The sequence below is a fragment of the Lynx canadensis genome, chromosome A2, assembly GCF_007474595.2.
Source record: "Lynx canadensis isolate LIC74 chromosome A2, mLynCan4.pri.v2, whole genome shotgun sequence".
In the NCBI taxonomy this organism is placed as follows: domain Eukaryota; kingdom Metazoa; phylum Chordata; class Mammalia; order Carnivora; family Felidae; genus Lynx; species Lynx canadensis.
The window spans coordinates 123,162,154-123,187,576 of record NC_044304.2 but is presented as its reverse complement, the minus strand read 5'-3'; the positions used below and the strand labels follow the sequence as shown (position 1 = coordinate 123,187,576).

Here is a 25,423-nt window from a genome sequence, read left to right as displayed (position 1 = left end):
AAAATAAATAAATATTTAAAAACAAAACAAAAAAACTTTACACCTGCAGTGAACACCAATTGTTTAATTCATTGTGCAGGAGACCCAGTAACAGCTTTATAAATATCACTTTGCATCCTAGACAATCCAACTAAGACTACATCATTTATTCAGAACTATTTGGTTGCTTAAATGTTTAAAAAGTATGTTACTGGGAAATTCGGGAGAGAAAATGAGCAAGGGAATTTGCAGAATTTTTTTCCAACTCTAAATATACAGACTGGTCCATCTAGAATAATAATTTTTAGGGGTGCCTAGGTGCTCAGTTAGTTGAGCGTCAACTTCGGATCAGGTCATGATTTCACAGTTCCAGAGTTTGAGCCCCACATCAGGTTCTGTGTTGATAGCTCCGAGCCTGGAGCCTGCTTCGGATTCTGTATCTCCCTCTCTCTTTGCCCCTCCCCTGCTTGCACTGTCTCTCTCCCCAACAAAACAAAACAAAAACATCAAAAAATTTTAGAATAGCTTTTACATTGTGTGTGGGTTTTTTTTTTTTTTTTTGTTTTGTTTTTTTTTTTTTTTTAAGAATGAGAGAGCAGTAGCTCACACAAACAGGGGAGGGGCAGAAGGAGAGGGAGTGAGAGAATCTTAAGCAGGTTCCACTTCCATCACAGAGCCAGATGTGGGGCTTGGTCTCACAACCATGAGATCATGACCTTAAGATCATGTCCTGAGCTGAAATCAAGAGTCGAATGCTTAACCAACTGAGCCACCCAGGGGCCCCTTATATTGGTTTTTGAATAAGTTGTATTAATATAGAATGAATTCACTAACAAGATACTGTTTTTAAGGACAAATATCTATTGAGAAAAAAAACCCAGAAATTTCTCTTATTTTAAAATTTTGGAAGAATATTATCAAGATTGTGAGTAATTTGAGATAACAATACTTTCTGAACATTATTCTGAAAGGAAACTTTTGTTTGTATTTTTATGATAACATTTATCTAGAGGAGAAAAATTAGAAAAGTTTTTCTGAACACGTAGTAAGTTGAAGAGCCTCTTTTGGTTATATATATTTTATGATGAATTATAGATTCTATTTTATGTTAGCTCTGTAAGTAAGGGCTAAGGGGGGAAAAACCCTGGAGACACAGAGCTATGACATGTTTTTAAGTTCATTAAAAATGAACTCTCCATCTGGAATTGGACTGTTGTTTGTTTTTGCCTCTTGCCTCAAGAGAGAACATGATAAAATAAAACCACTCTAAAGCAATCCCCGTTAACTCTACTGTGTAAATGAACCATATTTCCTTTTTCAGAGTATAAAGAGACTTTCTTTATTCTTTATCAATAGTATTGAAAATTGCTAATGGAAAACTTAAAGTATTGACTTTCTCAAAGCAAATTTTTCCTGAATTGTAAACTTTATCACATAGGGACAATGTCTTGAATTTGGTCCCTATTCTCATTATGGTATCGTGAAAACAAAACAAGGATAGAAATAGAAAAGAAAACCAGGGAAGGAAAGGGTGTCACAAACAAATTTGGCATTACTTTGTCTTTAGAATCCTATGAAGGTTAAGGAGGATATTGATGGGGATGAATAAATGGAATCAATTTAAAGAACATTCATTAGACCCTACAGTGTACCTGGAACTGTGATAGGCACAGTGCATCAAAAGAAATTTAAAAAGAAATTTAAGGGGCACCTGGGTGGTTTGTCCGTTAAGTGTTGAACTCTAGATTTCAGCTCGGGTCATGATCTCATGGTTTGTGGGATCGAGCCCCAAGTGCGGCTGTGCTGACAGCATAGAGCCTGCTTGAGATTCTCTATCCCTCTTCCTCTGCCCCCCCCCCCCCCATTGTCTATGTCTGGTTATAAAAACAAGATATATGTGAAGCCAGCCAGCAATGCTAGCGTTTGTAGCACTCACTCGAAGCCACCCATCATGTTAATAAGTATTAGGAAATAAAGATAAGCAATAATAGCTCACATTTAATGAATAAGCACTGTGTCCTCAGCTGGTCACTTTTCATGGATCATTTCATTTAATCTTCACAACAATCCTAAAGTAGATACTATCATCCTCATTTGTTTCCAGTGGGTAAATTGACACTTATGTTAAATAACTTGCTGAAGGTCAAATTAACTAGAAGGAATTGTGGTAGGGAAAGGATTTGAACCACAGTCATGTAATTTCAGAACCAATGAATTAAAAATATATATACATTTTTTTGCATTTTATTTATTTGAGAGACAGAGAGAGAGCAGGGGAGTGAGGCAGAGGGAAAGAGAGAAAGAGAGAGAGAGAGAATCCCAAGCAGGCTCCACAAGGAACCCAACTTGGGTCTACATCCCATGACTCTGAAATTATGACCTGAGCCAAAATCAGGAGTCAGACACTCAATGAACCTTGCCACCCAGGCACCCCTCAGAACCAATGAATTTAATTACTGTACTCTATAGCTTCCCAAAATTCTTGACATAGAGGAACTCCAGAGTCTTTGGGGAGGGAGGTAACCCTCTGCAAAGATAATTATAGGAGAATATGTTGAGAGCCTTCTGAGAACTATTGAAGTTGTCATGGGACAATGAAAGAGCCTATCAAGTCTGCAAGTCAGAAAAGCTTCACAGAGGCGGTCACATTTGAGCAGGGTCTTTTTTTTTTTTTTTTTTAATGTTTATTTATTTTGAGAGAGAGAGAGCATGAGCTGGGGAAGGGCAGAGAAGGGGGCGGGGAGAATCCCAAGCAGGCTCCATGCTGTCAGCACAGAGCCCAACACGGGGCTCAAAATCATGAACCATGAGATCATGACCTGAACTGAAATGAAGAGTCAGATGCTTAACCGACTGAACCACCCAGGTACCTTTGAGCGGGGTTTTGAAGGATGAGCAGCATTTTACCATAATTTGGTAGCAGAACATCGTTAAGTCCAATAAAATAAAATGAAGTAATAGGGAAAACATTTGGGAAGGTAAGAGTTTTACCTCAAACTTAGAGGAAGTATGTTAAGATTTACATAAAAGTGAAGCAAGAGTTTTGGTGGTGGACATATGCCAATTGCACACAGTGTTCCCTCTGTTTGGAATGCTGCTTCTACCCCTTTTCTGCCTACCCAATTCTTACTTATCTCCTAAGACTAACCTTCTGTCAATTCCTTTGTGAAACTTCCCAAACTATGTGACCAGTGGGCAAGTTATTTAACCTCTGTGAGTATGAGGAACTCCATTTGAACACTTGTCTTACAGGATAGTCATAAAAATTAGGATTAAGTGTATTTGAAAGTTTTCTGGCACATAGTAAGTGCTCAGTATTTATGAAATGCAAAAAAGCCAGAACTGGCTTGTTATTTAGAAGGCTGAACCCTAGGAAGCTTTGAACTGAAGGACCCATCTACTTCTGAAGCCTTCTTGTTGATATTTGCCTTAAACCATACCAACGATCTCTAGTTCTCTAGGATTTGCTTTATATATTTTTTATATTATATTGCTATAATTTAATTTGTATTAAATTTCTTGTTTCTTGTACATAATGTTTGTTAGTAATCTTCCTCCCCCATTCATCCTTAAGCTCCTACAAGGGAAGACCTTGTAATTCTGTTTTGTAAATTTTATACTCAGCGAAATGCCAACTAGTGTGTAACTAATGCACACTATTAATGATGGCTGCATCACAACTATCTGTTGTATGAATGAGTGATGTTCTTTCTGCTCTCTCCTGTTTAGACTCCTCGGCTTTAAGTTCCTGGGACACAAACAAAACAGACTTAAGGCAGAGAATTTGTCTGCTTTCTATTCTTTTCAAAACAAGTGCAGGGGTGCCTGGGTGACTTAGGGGGTTAAGTGTCTGACTTAGGTTCAGGTCATGATCTCACCATTAGTGAGTTCGAGCCCCGCATCCCGCTCTGTGCTGAATGCTTGCTCAGAGCCTGTAGCCTGCTTTAGACTCTTTGTCTCCTTCTCTCTCTGCCCCTCCTCCGCTTGCGCTCTCTCAAAAATAAATAAATGTAAAAAAAATTTTCTTTCAAAACAAGTTAAAAAGCATTAAGGTTTTCTAGGTGTGATGGCCTTAACAAAGAGTGACATCTGGTGGTTGCTTGTTAGACAAAACAGTAAGTATCTGTTGAAAGTGAATACAAAGTCTAAAATAAATTAGACTCCTATAAATTAAATAAAGTAGCAGAAAGAAAAAGAAAAGGTATTTTAAATTTCCACCCTAGAAAAGTTAAAAATAAATGCTGGTTGTGGGTTTTCAATTCACTGGACTTTTAAAAGCGGTTGATTCTTTAGAAAACAGTTTTTACAAAAATTGTAACAGTGAATTGGTGGCGGGAAAAACGAATTGATTTGGTCCGACAAAAGATCCTGACTTGAGATGAGATGCAACTTTATAGGATAAAATAAGACGACTCAAAGGTTTTCCTAATTTGCAAAACCTTTCAGGTTCAGGAAGAATTTATTCACAAGGCAGTACCTTTAAAGTCTGTCGGAAACTGCCTGGGGAATGCAGATATCTGCTGAGGCCGCACCACTTCCCTTGGACAGAAATACTTCCCGAGCTCTCAGGACCGCGGAAAGAACTGACTGGGCTCGACTCGCGTGGACTGGCTGGATCGCATGTTCGGCCTCAGATTGGTAGAGCCTACCCGGACTGCGCGGGTTGGGGGTGAGAGCGGAAGCGCGCTCTTTCAAACTCGCCGTCCTAACGTCGATGCACGCAGGCCACTTCCGGCGTAGCCATGGCGGCGAACGCTACTACTAACCCGTCGCAGCTGCTTCCTCTAGGTAATCGTTGTCCTGTATGGAGGGGGACCCGGAGAGCTCAAGCTAAGCATTGGGGGCCGAGGGTCTGCAGCCGAAGTAGCCCTTAGCCGAGTGTTAGGGAATTGTGTCGGAACAACTGCTTTACTTTTCCGGGGCTGGTTTCTAAGCTCCCAAGTCTCTGCTTTCCCCAACTGCTCATGCCTTTTAAGCGTGGTAGGAGTTCTTGAGGCGGGAACTTGTGACTCCCCAACCAAACCGTCACCCAAAAAGGTCCACAGTTAGTGAATGTGTCCTCGGCCTTCTTTGTTGTGGGCTCGCCTCTACAGTCATGGGTATCCTACCCACTCCTCAACTTGGTATTTAGGCTCCGGATTAGACCCTGCAGTTAGTCTGGCTAGTTCTTGAGAGAAGCACTGGCGTCTGGAATGAGCCTAAAAGGGAGATCTGGAAACTAGTTTTGTCACTGAGCCTGTGTGCACTAGACGCAATGGCTGGGCACTATTCGGCAAATTTAAATCACATCCATTGGTTTCAGATAGCACATAGCATTGGAAGAGATAGAACACTGGACAAATAAATAAACATCATGCCAAGTAATGCTAAGTCAGCTAAACTCAACTGCGTTCAGAGCACAGAAATAATGACAGGAAGAAATCTCTGGTAAAGACGGTTGTGCCTCTCTCTTCCAGTATTTTGTAGCTAAAGGGTTCATTTGAGTTATCGGAGGTGTCCATGATTTAAAAGTTTTCATTTCTTCATTCGACAGACTCTTTTTGAATACTTAGTATATGTCAGGCATTGCCCATTGGGGAAATAGACATGCCAAAACGGGGTTTAGGCTCTGAGGGGGAGGAGGTTCATAGGTTAATCAAACAACCTACAATAACATAAAACCACGACTGTGATAAATTTCAACAAAGGAGAGGTAAGTAGTGAATACAGAAAATTTTTCTGTTGATTATGCAACAGAGCTATGTAGTATAAGATGTACAATTTTTGAATGAATACTTTTCCCGGTTTATCTTTCACCGCATGCAAGGAACAAGTGCCAGTAGACAGTTAAATATTTGTTGAAGTAATGGTAAAATAATCTTTTTTTCTCTACCCCCTCTTTTTTTCTTTCTTCTTTCTTTCTTTCTTTCTTTCTTTCTTTCTTTTTTTTAATATAGAACTTGTGGACAAATGTATAGGATCAAGAATTCACATTGTGATGAAGAGTGATAAAGAGATTGTTGGCACACTTTTGGGATTTGATGACTTTGTCAGTATCCTTTTAAAAGGTGGTGGTGGTGTGGGTTTTTCTTCAGTATTTAAGGACAGAAGTAAGAATATCAACAGTCAATTCTTACTGATTATTATAATAAAAATTTATTCTCAGGGAACTTGTGATAGTGTTTTAAGAGGTGCATATACTGAAAGAAGATAAAGTTCCTACCACTGACATGTATTTTGCATTTGAGCTATTATGTTAAACATTGTAACTAAAACTGAATAAAGGCAGAAGCCAGAGTAAATTCAACCTGGTCTATTTATTTTCTTAACACCAAATTTCAGATATGGTACTGGAGGATGTCACTGAGTTGTGAGTAGTGTTAAAAATTAAAGAATTGGGGGAAATCTTTCTTTAAAGTAATTTTAGTGTTAATGAGTTGAAAATGATTTGTGGGAAAACATTGCCTGTTAGAAATACCTTGAAGGTAGAAATTTTATCTACTGATAAAATTGGATGCTAGTAAAATTGGAACACAGTTATAACCATGATGTAATTATTAATGAATTGTTAAGAAGTTAATGGAGACAGAGCTTTAAAGTAAAAAATATTCAAAACTGCCAGGGATCTTTGGGCTGAAGCAAATCAAGGTACTGATAATAAGAGCATTTAGCTATGTATAGCATAAAATGTAAATGCTTGTTCCATTATATTAGTTACAAAGATCATGACTAGTAACTGCTTTCAAAATGGAATTGATTAAAGATTTGTTTAACAGATAGGGATTAGTGGTAAGTAATAGTAAAAAAGGGAGGCTAGTAAATATTTCATTTCATATTTGATCTCTTTGGCAAGTTTCAGCTTTTATGAAGGTCAGTCCCAGTGAGTGTGGATCTTAAGCCAGTCAGTTCACTGGGTTGCCTTTGGGGAAGAATGTACATCATTCAGTCAATAACCATTGCCTCTTAAAACTACTGATGTAATTGCTTGACCTCACATTCATTTATATACAGGAAAAACCTTTTTAGGGGTCAAAATGTTGGCTTTGATTATCATTGTTTATCCTGACTCTATTTTATCTCTTCATTTAGTGAAATCACACCAGAAGGAAGAAGGATCACTAAATTAGATCAGATTTTGTTAAATGGAAATAATATAACAATGGTAAGACACAGTAAAGCTGTTTTATTTAGATGTTAGCGCATTTTTGTGGGGCAAGGATTACAGATTACCTTGCTTGATGAGATGTTCATGTCTCAGTGGCGCTTAAGTTGGGAAGGAGATGCTCTCGTGATCAAGGCTCTAAAGCTGAGCTGCTGGAGATGACTTTAGGCTTAAAAGTTAGTTTGCTTGGGCTATTTAATCTTTTAGTTTGCCAAGAATCATTGTTTAGACTCTGAGTATTAATTGATGATGTTGGGAACTGTAAACAGAAGTGATGACCCGGAGAAAATGGGAATGTGAGGGAGGTGCAGAGAGGCGCAAGTGGCTTGGATTGATGAGGAAGGGTTTTTAGATGGTGTGGGTGGTGGTGTTATTAATAAACTCTTTTTCCTTCTATGCAGCTGGTTCCTGGAGGAGAAGGACCTGAAGTATGAATGGATTTCCTTGACTTAACTCTGTTTAGTTTTATAATGACAACAAAATAGAATTTTTTTTTTTTAACCTTTTAATGTTTAGATTCTGTAAATCTAAGTTTCCCGTTGAAGGGAAATGTTTTGAAGATGCATTGTAAATGCCCATTTTTGTAAGTTAATCATTATTATCTTGGAAAAAGAATAACAGTTTGTTCTTTGAAGACAAAAATAAAAATGTTTTTGGTTAATTGTCATTTTATTTTTTGTGCTGCAATAGCCAGTGTAACAAGTATTGTAGTTATTTTGTCACTTGCTTTCCTGTCATTTTATGTCCATTTTCTTAGGTACATGACCATTTGATTCTCAAAAATTGTTCCGAACAAAATGACACACTTTGATTTTGAACAGTTGTGTTTGAAAAACCTGAAATGATTACTTACAGAATTCCATTTAAACTCTTGATGCTTTGAAATGATTGTTCTATCGAACTTAAGTTCCATTAACTCCTGTTAAAAACAAGCAAACTGGGGCAGGCACCTGGGTGGCTCAGTCGGTTAAGGGTCTGACTCTTGATTTCAGCTCAAGTCATGATCTCATAGTTCCTGAGTTTGAGCCCTGCGTTGGGCTCTGCTCTGATAGGGTGGAGCCTGTTTGGGATTCTCTCTCTTGCTCCCTCTCTCTGCCCTTCATGCATGCGCTCACTCTCAAAAAAACAAAAAACAACCCCCCACACCCCCCAAAAACAAGCAAACTTCTAGTTATAAAATAAGTAAGTTACGGAGGTGGAAAGTAACAGCATGGGGAATATTGTCAATAATATTATAATAACATGATGACAGATGGTGTAGTCACTTATAGTGGTGAGCATAGTGTAATGTTTAGAATTGTTGAACCGTTATGTTGTACACCTGAAACTAGTATAACTATTGTGTGTCAACTATACTTCAATAATAAAAAACAAAATATACAGGTAACATGCACATTGTAGAAATGGAGATAAGTAAAAAGGAAAATATTCATTACACTTTGCTGTATACCTTCTTAGACTTTCTCAGTACACTCTCATACACATTATTTTTACAAAAACGTGCTCATCCTGAATACACCATTCTGTAGCCCCATTTAAGACTTTTTAAAAAAATTTAAGTGGTGCACATCTTTCCATGTCGTTTCAGTAACATTAATGTTTGCATTGTATTTCATTAAATGATTTACCATAATTTAGCTGATTTTTATTATTGGCCATAGTAGTCTATATATATTTTTCTTTTCTATTTTTTTAAAAAAAATTTCAGTGTTTGTTTTTGAGAGAGAGAGAGAGAGAGAGAGAGAGAGAGAGAGAGAGACAGTGAGTGGGGGAGGGGCAGAGAGAGAGGGAGACACAGCAGGCTCCAGGCTCCAAGCCGTCAGCATAGAGCCTGAAGCAGGGCTCAAAATCATGAGCTTTGAGATCATGACCCGAGCCGAAGTCGGAGGCTCAACTGACTGAGCCACCCAGGTGCCCCTACATTTTTATTTTTCTTAGAAGAAATTCATAATGTGATGTCAAAGGTTATAGTGTTGCCAACAAAAAGTTTGTACCATCCTACACTTTGCCAGCAGTTTTTCATGGTATTTTTTTCCATAGTACTCTACATACTTACCGATGTTGGCTATGCTCTACCATCTCGCTTTGCCACTGTGATAGGCAAAACCTAGTATGTTTAAAGTTTTCATTATTTTGAACTCCTTTGTATTTTGTGAATTACTTCTGAGGCTTTTGCCATTGGGATGCTTGTCTTTTTCTTACTAATTTGTAAGAATTGTTAAAGAGTTTACTCTTAAATTTTTTTTTCAACGTTTATTATTTTTTTGGGACAGAGAGAGACAGAGCATGAACGGGGGAGGGGCAGAGAGAGAGGGAGACACAGAATCGGAAACAGGCTCCAGGCTCTGAGCAGTCAGCACAGAGCCCGACGCGGGGCTTGAACTCACGGACCGCGAGATCGTGACCTGGCTGAAGTCGGACGCTTAACCAACTGCGCCACCCAGGCGCCCCAAGAGTTTACTCTTAGTCATGTATTTTGCAGGTAATTTCCCCGGTTTATAATTTGTCTATTTTTGGTACTTTTTTTTTTTTTGGCGTAAATGTGTTTTTAGGTAGTCATGTGTTGATCTCATCCTTTATGATTTTTATCATCGGTACACATGGATTAGAAAGACCCTCTTTGCTATGATTAGATATAGTTTTGTTATTTTTGTTTCATTTGAATCTTGCATCCCATCTTCAATTTTAGTGATTCCACAACAAAAAAGGATCCACCTTTCTTTTTTCTTAAAAAATTTCTTTTTAACATTTTATTTTTAAGTAATCCTTACACCCAAAGTGGGGCTCGAACTCACAACCTCGAGATCAAGAGTTGCATTCTCCACTGACTGAACCAGGCAGGTGCCCCTCTTTATTTTTCAATCCAAATTTATTTTCCAAAACAAAGCACTGCTTTGTGCTTCCCCCACCCTCATCCGGTATAAGTACTCCTACTGTGGCTGATTTCAAGCTGCCAAGGGTTTAACCACAAGCTTGCAAACTTGATTTAGCAGTTGGTTCTCAGGAGCTACTAGGAGTCTGTTGCCCCACCTCGCCACTTCTGACCCTTGTTGGGGAATGCTTTTCTCCTGTTATTTTTTCTCTTTGGAGGGAGGTCAAATGTATTAGTGCCCCCTTTTCACCCTTTTATTCACTATCCTATGGGAAATGGGTGGTCATACTCTTCATTTTTCCCCCCCTAAGAATTAGCCTTCAAGGAGCACATGTTCTTAGTTCCAACATGCTAGGAGTTTTAGAGAAGCCTGACCTCACTTAGAGAGGCATACAATTACTTAGTCGGCAAGGTAGATGAGTCTATTTCTGGGGTTCAGTGACAGGAAGTTCACTAGCCTACGGGTAAATGATACCTCTTAATCTAGTCTTAACAGTAATAAAGATGATGGTAGGCCTCCCATCTGCTGCTGTTTTTGTCTTAATGCTGCAATTCGTTTAGAATGGGTACTACCCTAAATAAGGGTCTCGACATTTTTGGGTAACTCTTAGTTGTAGGGGCTGTCCTGTGTATTGTAGGATCTTTAGCAGCATCCCTGGCTCTATTCACTAGATCCCAGTAGCATCCTTCCTCTTCTTCCCTTTCCCCAGTTGTGACAAAAATGGCTCCAGATGGTGCCAATTGTCATCTGAGAGCAAAATAATCACCCATAGTTAAGAACCACTGTTCTACAATAGAGATACTATTTACTGGGCCCTTTAAAATTCCCTCATGTTTGATGCATGGGTGAGGAGCACTGTGTCTAGACAATAAAATTGGGGAAGAAAATACTGTGAGTATTCCAGTAGAGTAGAATGGTTAGTTTGAAGCTGAAATGTTCTCGTGTTAGGTGTTGGCCATATAGGATTTTCACTTTGGCAGGTTGCTGGTGAGTGGCTGTTTTTACACAGGTGTTGTTTCCTCTCTGGAGGCAGGGCTGCATGTGCTGGGCCCTAAAGTGATGGTGAGGCCTCAGCAAAAATGAGGGCAGCAAAGGCAGAGGCTATGCTGGCATTGGTGACTTGTGTAAGTTTTTCTCCAATTTTGGTTTGAAAACTGCTATCAGAATCACTTGGAGAGCCAGTAAAGAACACAGAGGTCCAGGCTTATTGAAGTGGGATAGGGCCTTGGGCCTGTGTATTTTTATGGAGTTCCCCAATTCCCCAGCTAATTCTAATCCTCATCAAAGCTTGAGACCCACAGCCTTAGTGTCGTAGACTCTAAAGTTCTCTCTTGTCTAGCAAGAGAGCAAAATGCAAGATGAAAAGCGAGAGATGGCTAATGTCTGGGAACAGACAAGAGCCCTGAATAAGGGTCCTTCCCCCATTTTTATTAGGATCAGAAGGCTTACAAATATGGCGATGGACGTGCACAAAGAGACAATGAATCTGTGAACATTAACTTGTGAACGTGAGGGAAAGGGGGTCTTGAAGATATTTGGGGTTAGGGGTTTGGGTTAATACAAAACAAAATCCAGGCACCGGGCAGTTGGGTTGAAGGTTGTTTACAGCAGATATGAGGCAGCACCTCTGTTTATCTTAGCTAGCCTAGGGGGATGAGACAGGGGAAATAACCTCAGGGTGAATAAGGCACCTTTTCTTTGGTTAACCATCTCTGCTCTGGGCTGCTTTGCCTGCAGCACAGCGGTACATAGTCCAATTCACCAATTTACCTAACCTGGCCCTATCCTGTGAAAACAGCTTTTCTGCTACAGTACTAAATTGGGGGTGCTTCCACCCTGAACATCTAATCTTGTTTATTTCATACACCTATGTATTGGGCACCTTTGCGCCTGTTCCTATTTTAGGTCTTTGCCTCTCTCAATTCTGGGGGCTCTGCACCCCCTCACTATTTTGGGGTGCCTTTGCACCGCCTATCCTTGGGGTGCCAATCTGGTTTACCCAAACTCAGGTGTGAGCGTTTCATGAATTTGTATTTCTTTATGCCTTGTCAACCCATTGGTGTAAACCTGGGGGGTTCCTAAGCTTATCCCCACACCTTAGAGTGTAGATTGGTGCAGAGACAGCTTTTAAAGCAGGTGTGACTAAAGCAAGGATCTGATGATAGAGAATCTGTATATGTTAGTGGTTGTGTTAGTGGAGAGAACAGTTTTTGCTGCATTTAAACTGCAAGGCAGCTAAGTTCCCTGTGTGCTATGGAGTACTGGTGGAGTTCTAGTTTACATTGTTAGTGCCAAGCCTTGGTAGGCAATGATTCATCTGCTGCCTCAAATGTTGGACTTTGGACCAAGGAGGAATTTGTCCATAGGTTTGGGGGTCACTTCCCATCCAGGTGGTCTCAATTTCATTCTTGAGCGTTGATGTGTTGATTACACAAGTTCTAATCATATCTTTAGATTTCAGGGTACAAAACTGCAGCTTCACCCACAGAGGTGTGGTAGATTTCTATCAGTTGAAAAAAAGGGGGGCCCTTATTGTAAAGGAAATATGAGATCTTCTAGGATTGAACGTGAGAAGAATGTTAGTGAAATTATTATAAGTCAAAAGAGGGATGCCTATGCAGGGGGCTTTTTATTTTTCAAATTATATTTTGTAAAATATATATTGTAAATATACACTTTACAAAACTGTATTTTGTAAAATAAAATCGTATTTTATAAAATATATATATTCAGACTCACTGAAGAAAAGTTGCAGGAATCAGAAACACTCAGACCCGACTCAGCTTTCATCAGTTGCCGTAACAGTGTTCATGGCAAAAGGATCTAGGCCTGGATCATGTGCTGTATTCAGTTGCCAGGTTTCTCCAATCTCCTTCAATTTAACAGTTCTTCAGTCTTTCCTTAACTTTTATGACTCCGACATTTCTGAAGGTTGCAGACTAGCCATTGTAAAAGATTCCTCAAATTGGATTTGTTTGTTGTCTCCTCATGAGTAAGCTCAGGGTGTGCATTTCTGAAGTGTGTCACAGGAGGAATCCTATCCTTCCGAGTGCATCTCATTGCACATTACGTCGACTAGTTCCATTTCTTTTTTTTTTTAATGTTTTATTTATTTTTGAGACAGGGAGAGACAGAGCATGAATGGGGGAGGGTCAGAGAGAGGGAGACACAGAATCTGAAACAGGCTCCAGGCTCTGAACTGTCAGCACAGAGCCCGACGCGGGGCTCGAACCCACAGACCGCGAGATCATGACCTGAGACAAAGTCGGCCGCTTAACCGACTGAGCCACCCAGGTGCCCCAGACTAGTTCCATTTCTAATGTTGTTAATCTTGAGCTTTGATATTTGCCAGCTTTTTCCGTTGTAAAGTTACATTTTCCTCCGTTTTTACTAAATATTTTATGTGGTGACTATCCAAGACCTGTTGCAAATATCCTGTTCATCCTTCCACTTTAACCCACAAGTTTTTGTATTCCTCAATGTTTCTTACTGAAATTAATTAACTAGTAATTGATTACTACTTAATAAGTAAGTCCTGTGTTAGACTGGCAGTCAGACTAATGGGAATAAGACAGAGGAAACTATTTGAAGGTGGTTGTTTCCAAGTATCAAAAACAGAATAAGGGCTAAATATTGAAACATTTTGACAGATTTAATCTACTTTTTTTTTTTAAATCTTTATTTATTTTTGAGAGAGAGAGAGACAGAGTGCGAGTGGAGGAGGAACAGAGAGAGGGAGACACAGAATCTGAAGCAGGCTCCAGGCTCTGAACTGTCAGCACAGAGCCCAACGCGGGGCTCAAACTCACGGACCATGAGATCATGACCTGAGCCAAAGTCAGATGCTTAACCTACTGAGACACCCAGGCACCCCAGATTTAATCTACTTTATCCAAGGTTGAACCTGACTGAATCTTTGGTTGACAATCTCATTCTTAAATTTAAAAATAACCATGAATGACACCAACTGGCCACCAGAGTGCATTGTGGAACAGGCAGTTTGTTGCTAAAGTCCAGGCTTTTGTGTTTTTCCCAAATCCAGCTTCAAAGTGAGGTTTCTAGGCTTCCACTCTGCTGTACTTACTGTTGAATCACACCACAAGGGTAGGTAAAGGGTTGAATTGTTATTATTTTACACTGATTTTTGACAAAGAGGAATCTGTTTTCATTCACATTTTCTACTTGAGGTGCCCTTTTTTTACTGTAAAAAACTTAAGTACAATGTAGATAAAAACAAGGGCTCCAGAATCAGATTTACCTGGGCTCTAATCCCAATCAATCCTTTATTAGTTGTGTGAATTTATGTGGCTACTTACTGTCTTTGGCCTCAATTCGCTCATTTGTAATTTGGGAAGAATAACCACCTCTTAGAATTGTAAAAATTAACAAAGATAATATATGTAAAGCATCCAGTATAGTTTCAATCATATAGTAAGTGCTCAATAAATGGCAGTAGTTACCACTACTATTTAAAGAGACTCTGGATCAACTTATTTTTTTTATCATTTTTCCATCACAGCAATTCCATTTCAACAATTTAAGCTACCTGCCACTTAGTCCACAACATTTCCTCTGAGAATTGAGCTCTTATTATCTTTGAATTTTCTATCACAAAGCACAGTGCTTGGGCAAAGGGACTCGAAAGATATTTGTTGAATTAAGTGGTGACAACAGAGTAGGAATCTTTTTTATTTTTAGGATGAGACTGAGAAAGTGGCCTTTATTAATCAGAAAATGGCTGAACTTACAAAGCAATTCGTTTTAAGTTTGGAATGAAAGAAGCAGGGAGATTTCAAATTTTGTTCATAGTTATCATTAATTCATTAATAAAGCTAACATTTGTCGAGCACTTACTTTGTGTCTGCCTTTCAGAAGCTCCCTGCTTGGCCAGAAAGATAGGAGGGATCTCCTAAGTGTGATACAGTGTGATGAATACATTAGCTTTTGGAACATGTGGACGGTGGGGGGGGGTGGGGGTGGGAGTGGGAAGCAAGGAAGGCATTTTTTCTCCTAATTACTGCTCCTTAAGCCATGGGCCACATTAATACTTCCTCATGGCAACCCTATTATTTGTCATTAGTTATAGTCAGCCTCACCATCAACATCTCAAGAGGGTAGTAAGAAATGGGAAGGACCTTATTTTTGCCCCTACTGAATTGCCTGGAGAGCATCTCTTGGTGATTGCTGCTGGAAGTGTGACATTTAATTAGTGGAGAAAATTAAGTCAGGCAAGAGGCAACCTGTGCCAGCAAAGGGGTGAGAAAAGGACAGGAAAGAAGTGATATGCTCAGTGGGACAGTTTGGCCCAGGTTTTCTTCTAGATCCAGATTGGGTGCTCACATTACTACAGGTGGAGATTGCAGAATCTTAAGGGATTTTCCATAGCGATGGGGACCACAAATGAGCCCCTATGGACAGCTAGAGGTGGAATGGAAAGAGGGGACTGTAGGTGCACAAAGAGAAGGGGAGAGTGATCACCTCCATTAGGAGGGGGTCAGGAAAGGCTTTCCAGAAAAGGTAATCATTGAGCTGAGTTTCAGTGGTTGTTTGCCCAGGAAGGGGAAAAGCATTCCAGGTAGTGGGGACAGACTATGCCAAGGCCCTGAAGCTTTCTAAAATGCCACCAAGGTGTTGGGCATAGTGTTTTAAAAGTTGCATGATGGACCCGTGAAAATACTGCCACACACACGTCACCCAGATTCTTTCCACTTAATAGGTGCTGAATTTCTTGGAAATGTTCCCCCTAGAGGAAGGTCATGTAGGTTTCTGTCCTGTGGCCTGTTCCACAGCAGTTCCTCCTCATATAAACTCAAAGCAGCAAAAATAGCCTGATATGTAAAGGTCTTTGTGTTGAGTGGATGTGTATTAAGGAGTGGTTTATGTAGTTCAGGGGTCAGGTACAATTTCAGTATTAGTAAAAGATATTTTGCTGGGCAATCAGGTTTATTTCACGCTAAGCTCTGGGAGAACTGGAACTTTCTGAAGTTTTCAGGAATTATTTAAGCGGGGTCTCTTGATCTAGGGGAAATGTTTTTCCTGAGAGGTGAAGAGACTCTGGTTTCTCTTTATGTGTTAGGAGGAAAAGGCAGGAGGTTTTGGAGTTAAGCACACTTGGTTTGCTTGTTGGCATTGTCACTTTCTAGCCATTCGAGATGGAGTAAGTTACTTGTCTCTCCAGGTCTCAGTTTTCATATGTATATGTGTATGTGTATGGATATGTATACATATATAGAATTGGGAGGATATTATGTATGTCATAGGGCTGTTTTGAGCATCACCCTGAGTCTTTGTATGTATAGAATCTGGCCTATAGTGGGTATTTAACACATGTTAGGTCTTGTCCTTTCCTGAACTACAGTTGGGGGCTAGCCCAATGCACACTACAGGGAAACCACTCCCCACCCCATCACTGTTTCAATCCAGATAAAATCTAGTTAAAATAGACAACAAGAACATCTGAGAGAGGAGATTGTGGTTGAGTTGTGGAAGTTGAGGGGTCGGCCTGTAGAGTGGGTTCTGGGAACTGTAAAAGATGCTGTCAGTGCCCCCTGCAATAGCCCCTTGGACCACCATGGAGGTCACTTTTAACTTGGGTGGTCAGCTTCTGTGTCACATCAATTACCTACTCAAGCACATGATTCTGTTTGAAGGTTTTCTCTGGCCTCATGCGCATGCTATGCCTGGAATTTACTGCCCCCAAGAGTGACTCTTGACTAACGGGGACAGGAGTTGATGGATAAAAATTCCAGCTCTCTTGCTTCTAGGTAGGGGTAATTCTCAGGTGTGTTCTACTCAGTCTCCTGGAGGGATCTCAATGGGGTGGAGCCCTAGCTGTCATAGCAGCATTAACACATCCCATCACATACTTCTCTGCTCCCCCACTTGCTTCCTGGGATGACCTCCAGAAGTACTATGTTCCCAAATAATTCTGTGCTTCCAGTAGCTGGGGCAGATCACATCACTACCGTGGGCCTACATGCTGCTCATCCAGGACTTCTTTGCCATCTCTGTGAGTGACTCACATGGAGAAACAAGAGAATATTGCCGACCAGAGGATGTGTGTTGTCATTTCTCCCAAAGCAGGAGGCTGCATCATTCACGGACAGACTGCATGTGGTGTTGGCCTTGGCACACAGAGAAAGAAGGAGAGCCATGGAGGTGGGTAGCATGATTCGGACTGGTGCTTAATTAAAGATCAGGTAGCCATCCTTGTGGACAACATATGCTATATACTGCAGTCAAGCCACGCTACACCAAAGCCACTAAAGTTTATGCCATCTTTACTCATGGGATCTTCTCTGGGCCAGCTATTTCCAGAATTAATAATGCTGCCTCTGTAGCTATCAACATCACAGAGACCATTCTACAAGAGGACAAAACAAAACATTGCTCTAAGATGCAAGTTACGGGTGTTTCAATGATTTTGGCTGAGGCAATCAGAAGGGCAGACAATGGTGCGTGTCTCCCACTTGTTTAGCCATGGCCCTTCATATCTCCACGATATTATGATTTCACACGTGATATCTTGAATTAAATTTTTTTTCACTTCAGAATTCAGTAAAATATAGAATGATGACTATTAAAGCATCAGATCTCTGTTTTAAGCCTTGGAACGTATCTTTGTGGTTTTAGGAAACAGTGGCTAGGGATACAGGAATGCTCGTTTGGTTTTTAACTGAACTTGAATGAGAAATGTCAGTGTCAGAGCGCCTGAGTGGCTCAGTTGGTTAAACATCCAACTCTTGATTTCAGCTTAGGTCATGATCTCACAGTCGTGAGATTGAGCCCCACATTGGGCTGAGCACTGATTGAGCGGAGCCTGCTTGGGACTCTCTCTCTCTCTCTCTGCCCGTCCCTTGCATGCATGCTCTCTTTCACAAAATAAAAAAATAAACATTAAAACAACAAAAAAAGAAGTGTTGGTGCCATTTTGTCTTGTTGTGACGGGGAACTTTTACCTTTGTTCTTATGATAGTCTTAGACCACAATCATATAATTGCACAATTTTCTTATACAATATAATCCCCTTGAGGAAATTCATATTTTACATACTTCTGAGGTTGTCAAAGATAGCTTCCTATGAAAACATTTTGTGTACTAGTTTACATGTAATAATATATTATGAACATTCAAGTAAAGCCCAAATTAGCTCTCTCCTTTCAAGTGTACATTAGAAAATCATGAAATACCCCGAATGTTAACTTTCAGGGTTCAAATAAGCCAGTTAGCTATTTTGCTTAATTTAAACCAAATTTCATTTAGCTAAAAATGCCAGTGAATCATTTATTTTCTCATAGGAGTTAAACAAATCAGGCAATGTAATCATAAATAAATGCAGTTTTATGAATTACCTCTAATCCAACCGGGACATCACCACAATTTTTAAAACTACCACTTCTAAAAACACGTGGTAAGTACCCACACTTACTTCAACTTCTAAGTCTTAAAATCCCAAAGTTCTGTCCAGCAATAGAGCTACTCTCTTCAAACTTATCATCAAATTGATGAGCAATTTCTGACTGCCTTAGTGGGTTGCAAATTGAAGCTGGAAGCTGTCCAGTATTTCTTAGTTTTTTGAGGTGTGCTCTAATATATGCATCATTTTTTCCTCAATCGTTTTATGTTGTGGATTTTCCTCAAAATAAAGACTACCTTAAATCCATTAACACTTATTCAGTCTGATCTTTTATTTTGGTTTTTGATATAAGAAGTAGATAAATTTGTTATGAGTGCTTCTAAAGGCATATTTAAACACTATCCCCTTTCTGTATTTATTTCATTCATATTAAATACCTATTTGCTTTTTTGTATTCTGAAGCAGCAAGTCTATTAAGCAAATGATTTTAACTGCAGATTTTGTCTGAAAGATATAGGTAAGAGAAAGTGAAGAAAAAGTGTTAATAAGTAAACCTTAATTGTTCCATTGGGATAATGTTCAAAAATTGCCAAAAGAGAGGATGGAGAAAATCTCACTGAGGATTATGTGACCCACAGGCTGATAATATACAACAGTTCCCTAAGTGAGATGCTCTACTGCCACAGAGAAAAGTTGAACTTTAGATAAATATTGGCTGGAATATGCAACCTGAATAATTCAGATCAAAAAGAAAGGTGGGGATTTGCCTGGCTAGACAAAGCCTGGGAACCTCCCTTCTGCTCTAATTTCATAAGGGAGACAGTATATCTCTGATCTAAGTTCTGAATTGAAAATCCAAGCTAGTTAGCAAGGAGATTTGAATACCATTTGCAGATTTATTTATTTATTTTTATTTTCAATGTTTATTTATTTTTGAGAGACAGAGAAACAGAGTGCAAGTGGAGGGAGGGGCAGAGAGAGAAGGAGACACAGAATCCGAAGCAGGCTCTAGGCTCTGAGCTTTCATCACCGAGCCCGACACGGGGCTCGAAGTCATGAACCGTGAGATCATGACCCGAGCTGAAGTTGAATGCTCAACCAACTGAGCCACCCAGGCGCCCCACCATTTGCAGTTTTAAACTCTGATATAGTAAGAGGTCAAAATTAAAGCTAGCAAGGAGCATTTAGTTGTTATGGAAGACAAGGTGTGGAGCTTTCAAGTGAGAACTTTATTTAAATCTGACAAGCATTACAATGTAACAATGTATATCTGGAAAGAATTGGTTTAGCATGATGAAAGGGCCATGTTTTGAAGCCATGTAGTATTTATTATTTTTGAGAAATACATGAATTCTGCATTTGAATATCTTTCCTTGGAGAAATGGAAATGTAGTTTTTGACCTGTTTATGAAGACATCTGACATGCCAATACAGGCATGTTTTTTAAAAAATATGATTTATTGTCAAGGAGGAGTCAAGATGGCAGAACAGCATGGAAGTTTTTTGTGTGCATGAAATACAGCCAGACCAACACTAAACCATCCTGCACACCTAGAAAACTGATCTGAGGATTCACACAACAGTCTACACAACCTGAACCACAGAATTCAGCACATACAAGGCGCAGAGAGGTAAACTGAGGGAGAGAGAAGCCACAGAGGGCAGGGAGCCAATTTTGTGTGCGGAGAGGGGACGGAGATGGGGGTGGGGGGGATACAGGAAAAGCATGCCGCCAAAAAAGCAGCTGGAGAGAAAGTGGAAAAGTGGAAACAGCCGCAGGGACTGAACTAAAAAGGGAGAAAGGAGAAAGGAGAGGGTTTAAATTCCATTAAGACTGTAAACAGGGGAGGGCAGAGTCTGAAACGCCGCAGCTCCATACCTGGCGGTGCTCTGGTGGGAAGGGCGAATCCCCAGGAGCAGAGTGGGGTCCGGGGTTCTTCAGGCCACACGGGGAGAGGCAGTTCCCCTGCTGGGAGGACACCTGGTAGCGGCTGTGTGGGTCCCCCAAAGGCAAGGCCCCAATGGACCCAGGAGAACAGCCACATTCGCTGGTGCTGGAACAAGGTCGTTGTGGGTGAAGCCTGATGCCAAATGTGTGTTGTGATTTTCCATAATCCCCGAAACGCTGCTGCTACACTGTCTCGCAAACTTTTTCTGGGGCGGGCTGGCACCTGGCCACAGTCTCTGGACATCGGTAACAGCACGGACCTGCAAACGTTTCTGGGTGCACCCGGCACCCGGCCATTGCTCGGTGAGACCCTCTGTAGAGGAGCATAACAGGTCAAAGCCATAGTCCCTCAGAAGTAAGGGGTCGGGAAAAACAGTCACATTGGAGACAAAACGCAGGAGGGAGGTGCTGCCTGGGACTTTGTCACAGACTGTGTAAAAGCGGGGAGCGGATGAAGCCAGAGACAAAGGATGGGTGCGTGATTGCGGATCGGTGAGAACAGAGTTCCAACACTAGAGACTGGGTTGCTGGGTGATGCCATTTTCACCGCTCACGCGCATGCGTATACGCACCTACAAGCATCACAACAAGCCGCCCCAGTAAGCTAAGCAGCGCCATCTAGTGGAGAACAGAGCTGTTACACTAAGCCCCACCCAAGTGGGCCAACCTCACTTTTCAGGACCCCAAGTCTCTCCTGCCTCCTTTGTTTATAGACTATATAATACTTCATAGTCTGACTTCTAGGGGAAAATGAAGTAATTTCAGTCATATTTCAGTCTGTTCGCTGGTCCATCTTTTCAATTTTATTTCTTTTTTCTTTTTTCCTTTTCATTTATTTTCTTTTTTCTTGAATATGGAAAGAGAAAAAATTAATTTTTATTTTCAATTTTTATTAAAAATATTTTTCTTTAATTTTTTTCTACTATATTTTTTACTTTTGTGTAAATTTTTTCAAATTCTATTTTACTTCCATCATTTCATTTTAGTCTACTTCAGTGTATTCATTTTTTCAAATTTTCAAATGATTTATTTCTCATTATTTCTTTTTTCTTTCCTCTTTTTTTTTCTAGTCTATCAAGCCCCTTTCAACACCCAGACCAAAACACACCTAGGATCTAGCATCATTTATTCGATTTTGTGTGTATGTGTTTGTTTTTAATTTTTTAATTTTAATATTTTTTAAATTTTAATATTTTTAAATTTTATTTTTTTTAATTTTAATTTTTTACCTCATTAATTCCATTTCTCCCTTCAAAATGGTGAAATGAAGGAATTCACCCCAAAAGAAAGAGCAGGAAGAAACAACAGCCAGGACTTAACCAACACAGATACAAGCAAGATGTCTGAACCAGAATTTAGAATCATGATGATAAGAATACTAGATGGAGTTGGAAATAGATTAGAATCCCTTTCTGTAGGGATAAAAGAAGTAAAAGCTAGTCAGGATGAAATAAAAAATGCTATAACTGAGCTGCAATCTCAAATGGAGGCCACGGCGGCAAGGATGGATGAGGCAGAACAGAGAATCAGTGATATAGAGGACAAACTTATGGAGAATAATGAAGCAGAAAAAAAGAGGGAGATTAAGGCAAAAGAGCACAATTTAAGAATTAGAGAAATCAGTGACTCATTAAAAAGGAACATCAGAATCATAGAGGTTCCAGAAGAGGAAGAGAGAGAAATAGGGGTAGAAGGTTTATGTGAGCAAATCATAGCAGAAAACTTTCCTAACCTGGGGAAAGACACAGACATCAAAATCCAGGAAGCAGAGAGGACTCCCATTAGAGTCAACAAAAACGGACCATCAACAAGGCATATCATAGTCAAATTCACAAAATACTGAGGCAAGGAGAGAATCATGAAAGCAGCAAGGGAAAAAAAATCCTTAACCTACAAGGGAAGACAGATCAGGTTTGCAGCAGATCTATCCACAGAAACCTGGCAGGCCAGAAAGGAGTGGCAGGATATATTCAATGTGCTGAATCAGAAAATTATGCAGCTAAGAGTTCTTTACACAGCAAGGCTGTCATTCAAAATAGAAGGAGAGATAAAAAGTTTTCCAGACAAACAAAAATGAAAGCAGTTTGTGACCACTAGACCAGCCCTGCAAGAAATTTTAAGGGGAACTCTCTGAGGGGAGAAAAGATGAAAAAAAAAAAACAACAACAACAAATAAATAAAGACCCAAAGCAACAACAAAGACTAGAAATGACCAGAGAACACCAGCAGAAACTCCAACTCTACAAGCAACATAATGGCAATAAATTTATATCTTTCAGTACTCACTCTATATGTCAATGGACTAAATGCTCCAATCAAAAGACATAGGGTAACTGAATGGATAAGAAAACAAGATCCATCTATATGCTGTTTACAAGAGACTCACTTTAGACCTAAAGACACCTTCAGATTGAAAGTAAGAGGATGGAGAACCATCTATCATGCTAATGGTCAACAAAAGAAAGCTGGAGTAAACATACTTATATCAGACGATCTAGACTCTAAAATAAAGACTGTATCAAGAGATGAAGAAGGACATTATATCATAATTAAGGTGTCTATCCACCAAGAAGACCTAACAATTGTAAACATTTATGCACTAAATGTGAAAGCACCCAAATATATAAATCAATCACAAACATAAAGAAACTCATTGATAGTAATACCATAATAGTAGGGGATTTCAACACCCCAGTCACAGCAATGGACAGATCATCTAATTAAAAAATCAACAAGGAAACAATGGCTTCGAATGACACACTGGACCAGATGGACTTAACAGATATATTCAGAATATTTCATCCTAAAGCAGCAGAATATACATTCTTCTTCAGTGCACATGGAATGTTCTCAAGAATGGACCACATGCTAGAACACAAATCAGCCCTCAACAAGTACAAAAAAGATCGAGATCATATTGTGCATATTTTCAGATCACAACACTATGAAACTCGAAATCAACCACAAGAAAAAATTTGGAAAGGTAACAAATACTTGGAGACTAAAGAACATCCTCCTAAAGAATGAATGGGCTAACCAACAAGTTAAAGAGGAAATTAAAAAGTTCATAGAAGCCAATGAAAATGATAACACCACAACCTAAAACCTCTGGGATGCAGGAAAGGCGGTCATAAGAGGAAAGTATATAGCAATCCAGGCCTTCCTAAAGAAGGAAGAAAGATCTCAGATGCCCAACCTAAACTTACACCTTAAAGAGCTGGAAAAAGAACAGCAAATTAAACCCAAAACCAGCAAAAGACAGGAAATAATAAAGATTAGAGCAGAAATTAATGCTATCGAAACCAAAAAACAGTAGAACAGATCAATGAAAACAGAAGCTGGTTCTTTGAAGGAATTAACAAAATTGATAAACCACTAGCCAGTTTGATCAAAAAGAAAAAGGAAAGGACCCAAATAAATAAAATCAAGAATGAAAGAGGAGAGATCACAACCAACACAGCAGAAATAAAAACAATAAGAAGAGAATATTATGTGCAATTATATGCCAATAAAATGGGCAATCTGGAAGAAATGGACAAATCCCTAGACACATATACATGACTAAAACTGAAACAGGAAGAAATAGAAAATTTGAACAGACCCATAACTAGTAAAGAAATCAAATTAGCAATCAAAAATCTCCCCCCAAACAAGAGTCCAGAGCCAGATGGTTTTCCAGGGGAATTATACCAAACATTTAAGGAAGTGGCAACACCTATTCTCTTGAAGCTGTTCCAAAAAATAGAAATGGAAGGAAAACTTCCAAACTCTATGAAGCCAGCATTACCTTGATTCCAAAACCAGACAAAGACCCCACTAAAAAGGAGAACTACAGACCAATTTCCCTGATGAACATGGATGCAAAAATCCTCCACAAGATATTAGTCGACAGGATCCAACAATATATTAAAAAAATTATTCACCACGACCAAGTTGGATTTATACCTGGGACTCAGGGCTGGTTCAATATCCATAAAACAATCAATGTGATTCATCACATCAATAAAAGAAAGGACAAGAACCATATGATCCTCTCAGTAGATGCAGAGAAAGCATCTGACAAAATACAACATCCTTTCTTGGTAAAAACCCTCAAGAAAGTAGGGATAGAAGGAGCATACCTCAAGATCATAAAATCCATATATGAAGGACCCAATGCTAACATCATCCTCAATGGGAAAAACTGAGAGTTTTCCCCCTAAGGTCAGGAACAAGACAGGGATGTCCAATCTCACCACTGTTATTCAACATAGTATTACAAGTCCTAGCCTCTGCAATCAGACAACACAAAGAAATAAAAGGCATCCAAATCGGCCAGGAGGAGGTCAAACTTTCACTCTTCGCAGCTGACATGATACTCTATATGGAAAACCCAAAAGATTCCACCAAAAAAAACCTGCTAGAACTGATTCATGAATTCAGCAAAGTTGCAGGATATAAAATCAATGCACGGAAATCGGTTGCATTCCTATGCACCAACAATGAAGCGACAGAAAGAGAAATCAAGGAATTGATCCCATTTACAGTTGCACCAAAACCCATAAAATACCTAGGAATAAATCTAACCAAAGAGGTGAAAAATCTATACACTGAAAACTGTAGAAAGCTGATGAAAGAAATTGAAGAAGACACAAAGAAATGGAAAAAGATTCCATGCTCCTGGATAGGAAGAACAAATATTGTTAAAATGTTGATACTACCCAAAGCAATCTACGTATTCAACGCGATCCCTATCAAAGGAACACCAGCATTCTTTACTGAGTTAGAACAAATAATCCTACAATTTGTATGGAACCAGAAAAGACCCCGAATAGCCAAAGCAATCTTGAAAAAGAAAACCAAAGCAGGAGGCATCACAATCCCAGACTTCAAGCTATACTACAAAGCTGTAATCATGAAGACAGTATGGTACTGGCACAAGAACAGACACTCAGATCAGTGGAATAGAATAGAGAACCCAGAATTGGACCCACAAACATATGGCCAACTCATCTTTGACAAAGAAGGAAAGAATATCCAATGGAATAAAGACAGTCTCTTCAGCAAGTGGTGCTGGGAAAACTGTACAGAGACATGCAGAAGAATGAACCTGGACCACTTTCTTACACCATACACAAAAATAAACT

The 25,423-nt window shown here is 39.6% G+C and overlaps 1 protein-coding gene and 1 pseudogene across 1 annotated transcript; both read left to right on the top strand.

The window, feature by feature from the left end:
* The first annotated feature begins 4,664 nt into the window (after positions 1-4,664).
* Positions 4,665-7,787, top strand: LSM5 (LSM5 homolog, U6 small nuclear RNA and mRNA degradation associated). Its single transcript, XM_030308194.1, has 5 exons — positions 4,665-4,767; positions 5,916-6,011; positions 6,301-6,328; positions 7,048-7,120; positions 7,522-7,787. The coding sequence occupies exons 1-5, from the start codon at positions 4,722-4,724 to the stop codon at positions 7,552-7,554; spliced, it is 276 nt and encodes a 91-aa protein (XP_030164054.1). The 5' UTR covers positions 4,665-4,721; the 3' UTR covers positions 7,555-7,787.
* A 9,118-nt stretch (positions 7,788-16,905) lies between these two features.
* The window catches only part of LOC115501761, a 35,241-nt pseudogene continuing 26,723 nt past the window's right edge, over positions 16,906-25,423 (top strand).

Excerpts from the sequence above, each read along its gene's own strand:
- LSM5 (XM_030308194.1), top strand. The coding sequence starts at position 4,722 with ATGGCGGCGAACGCTACTACTAACCCGTCGCAGCTGCTTCCTCTAG. Across the intron at positions 4,768-5,915 it reads GTCGCAGCTGCTTCCTCTAG|AACTTGTGGACAAATGTATA; the intron begins GTAATCGTTGTC and ends TTTTTAATATAG. Across the intron at positions 6,012-6,300 it reads GGGATTTGATGACTTTGTCA|ATATGGTACTGGAGGATGTC; the intron begins GTATCCTTTTAA and ends ACCAAATTTCAG.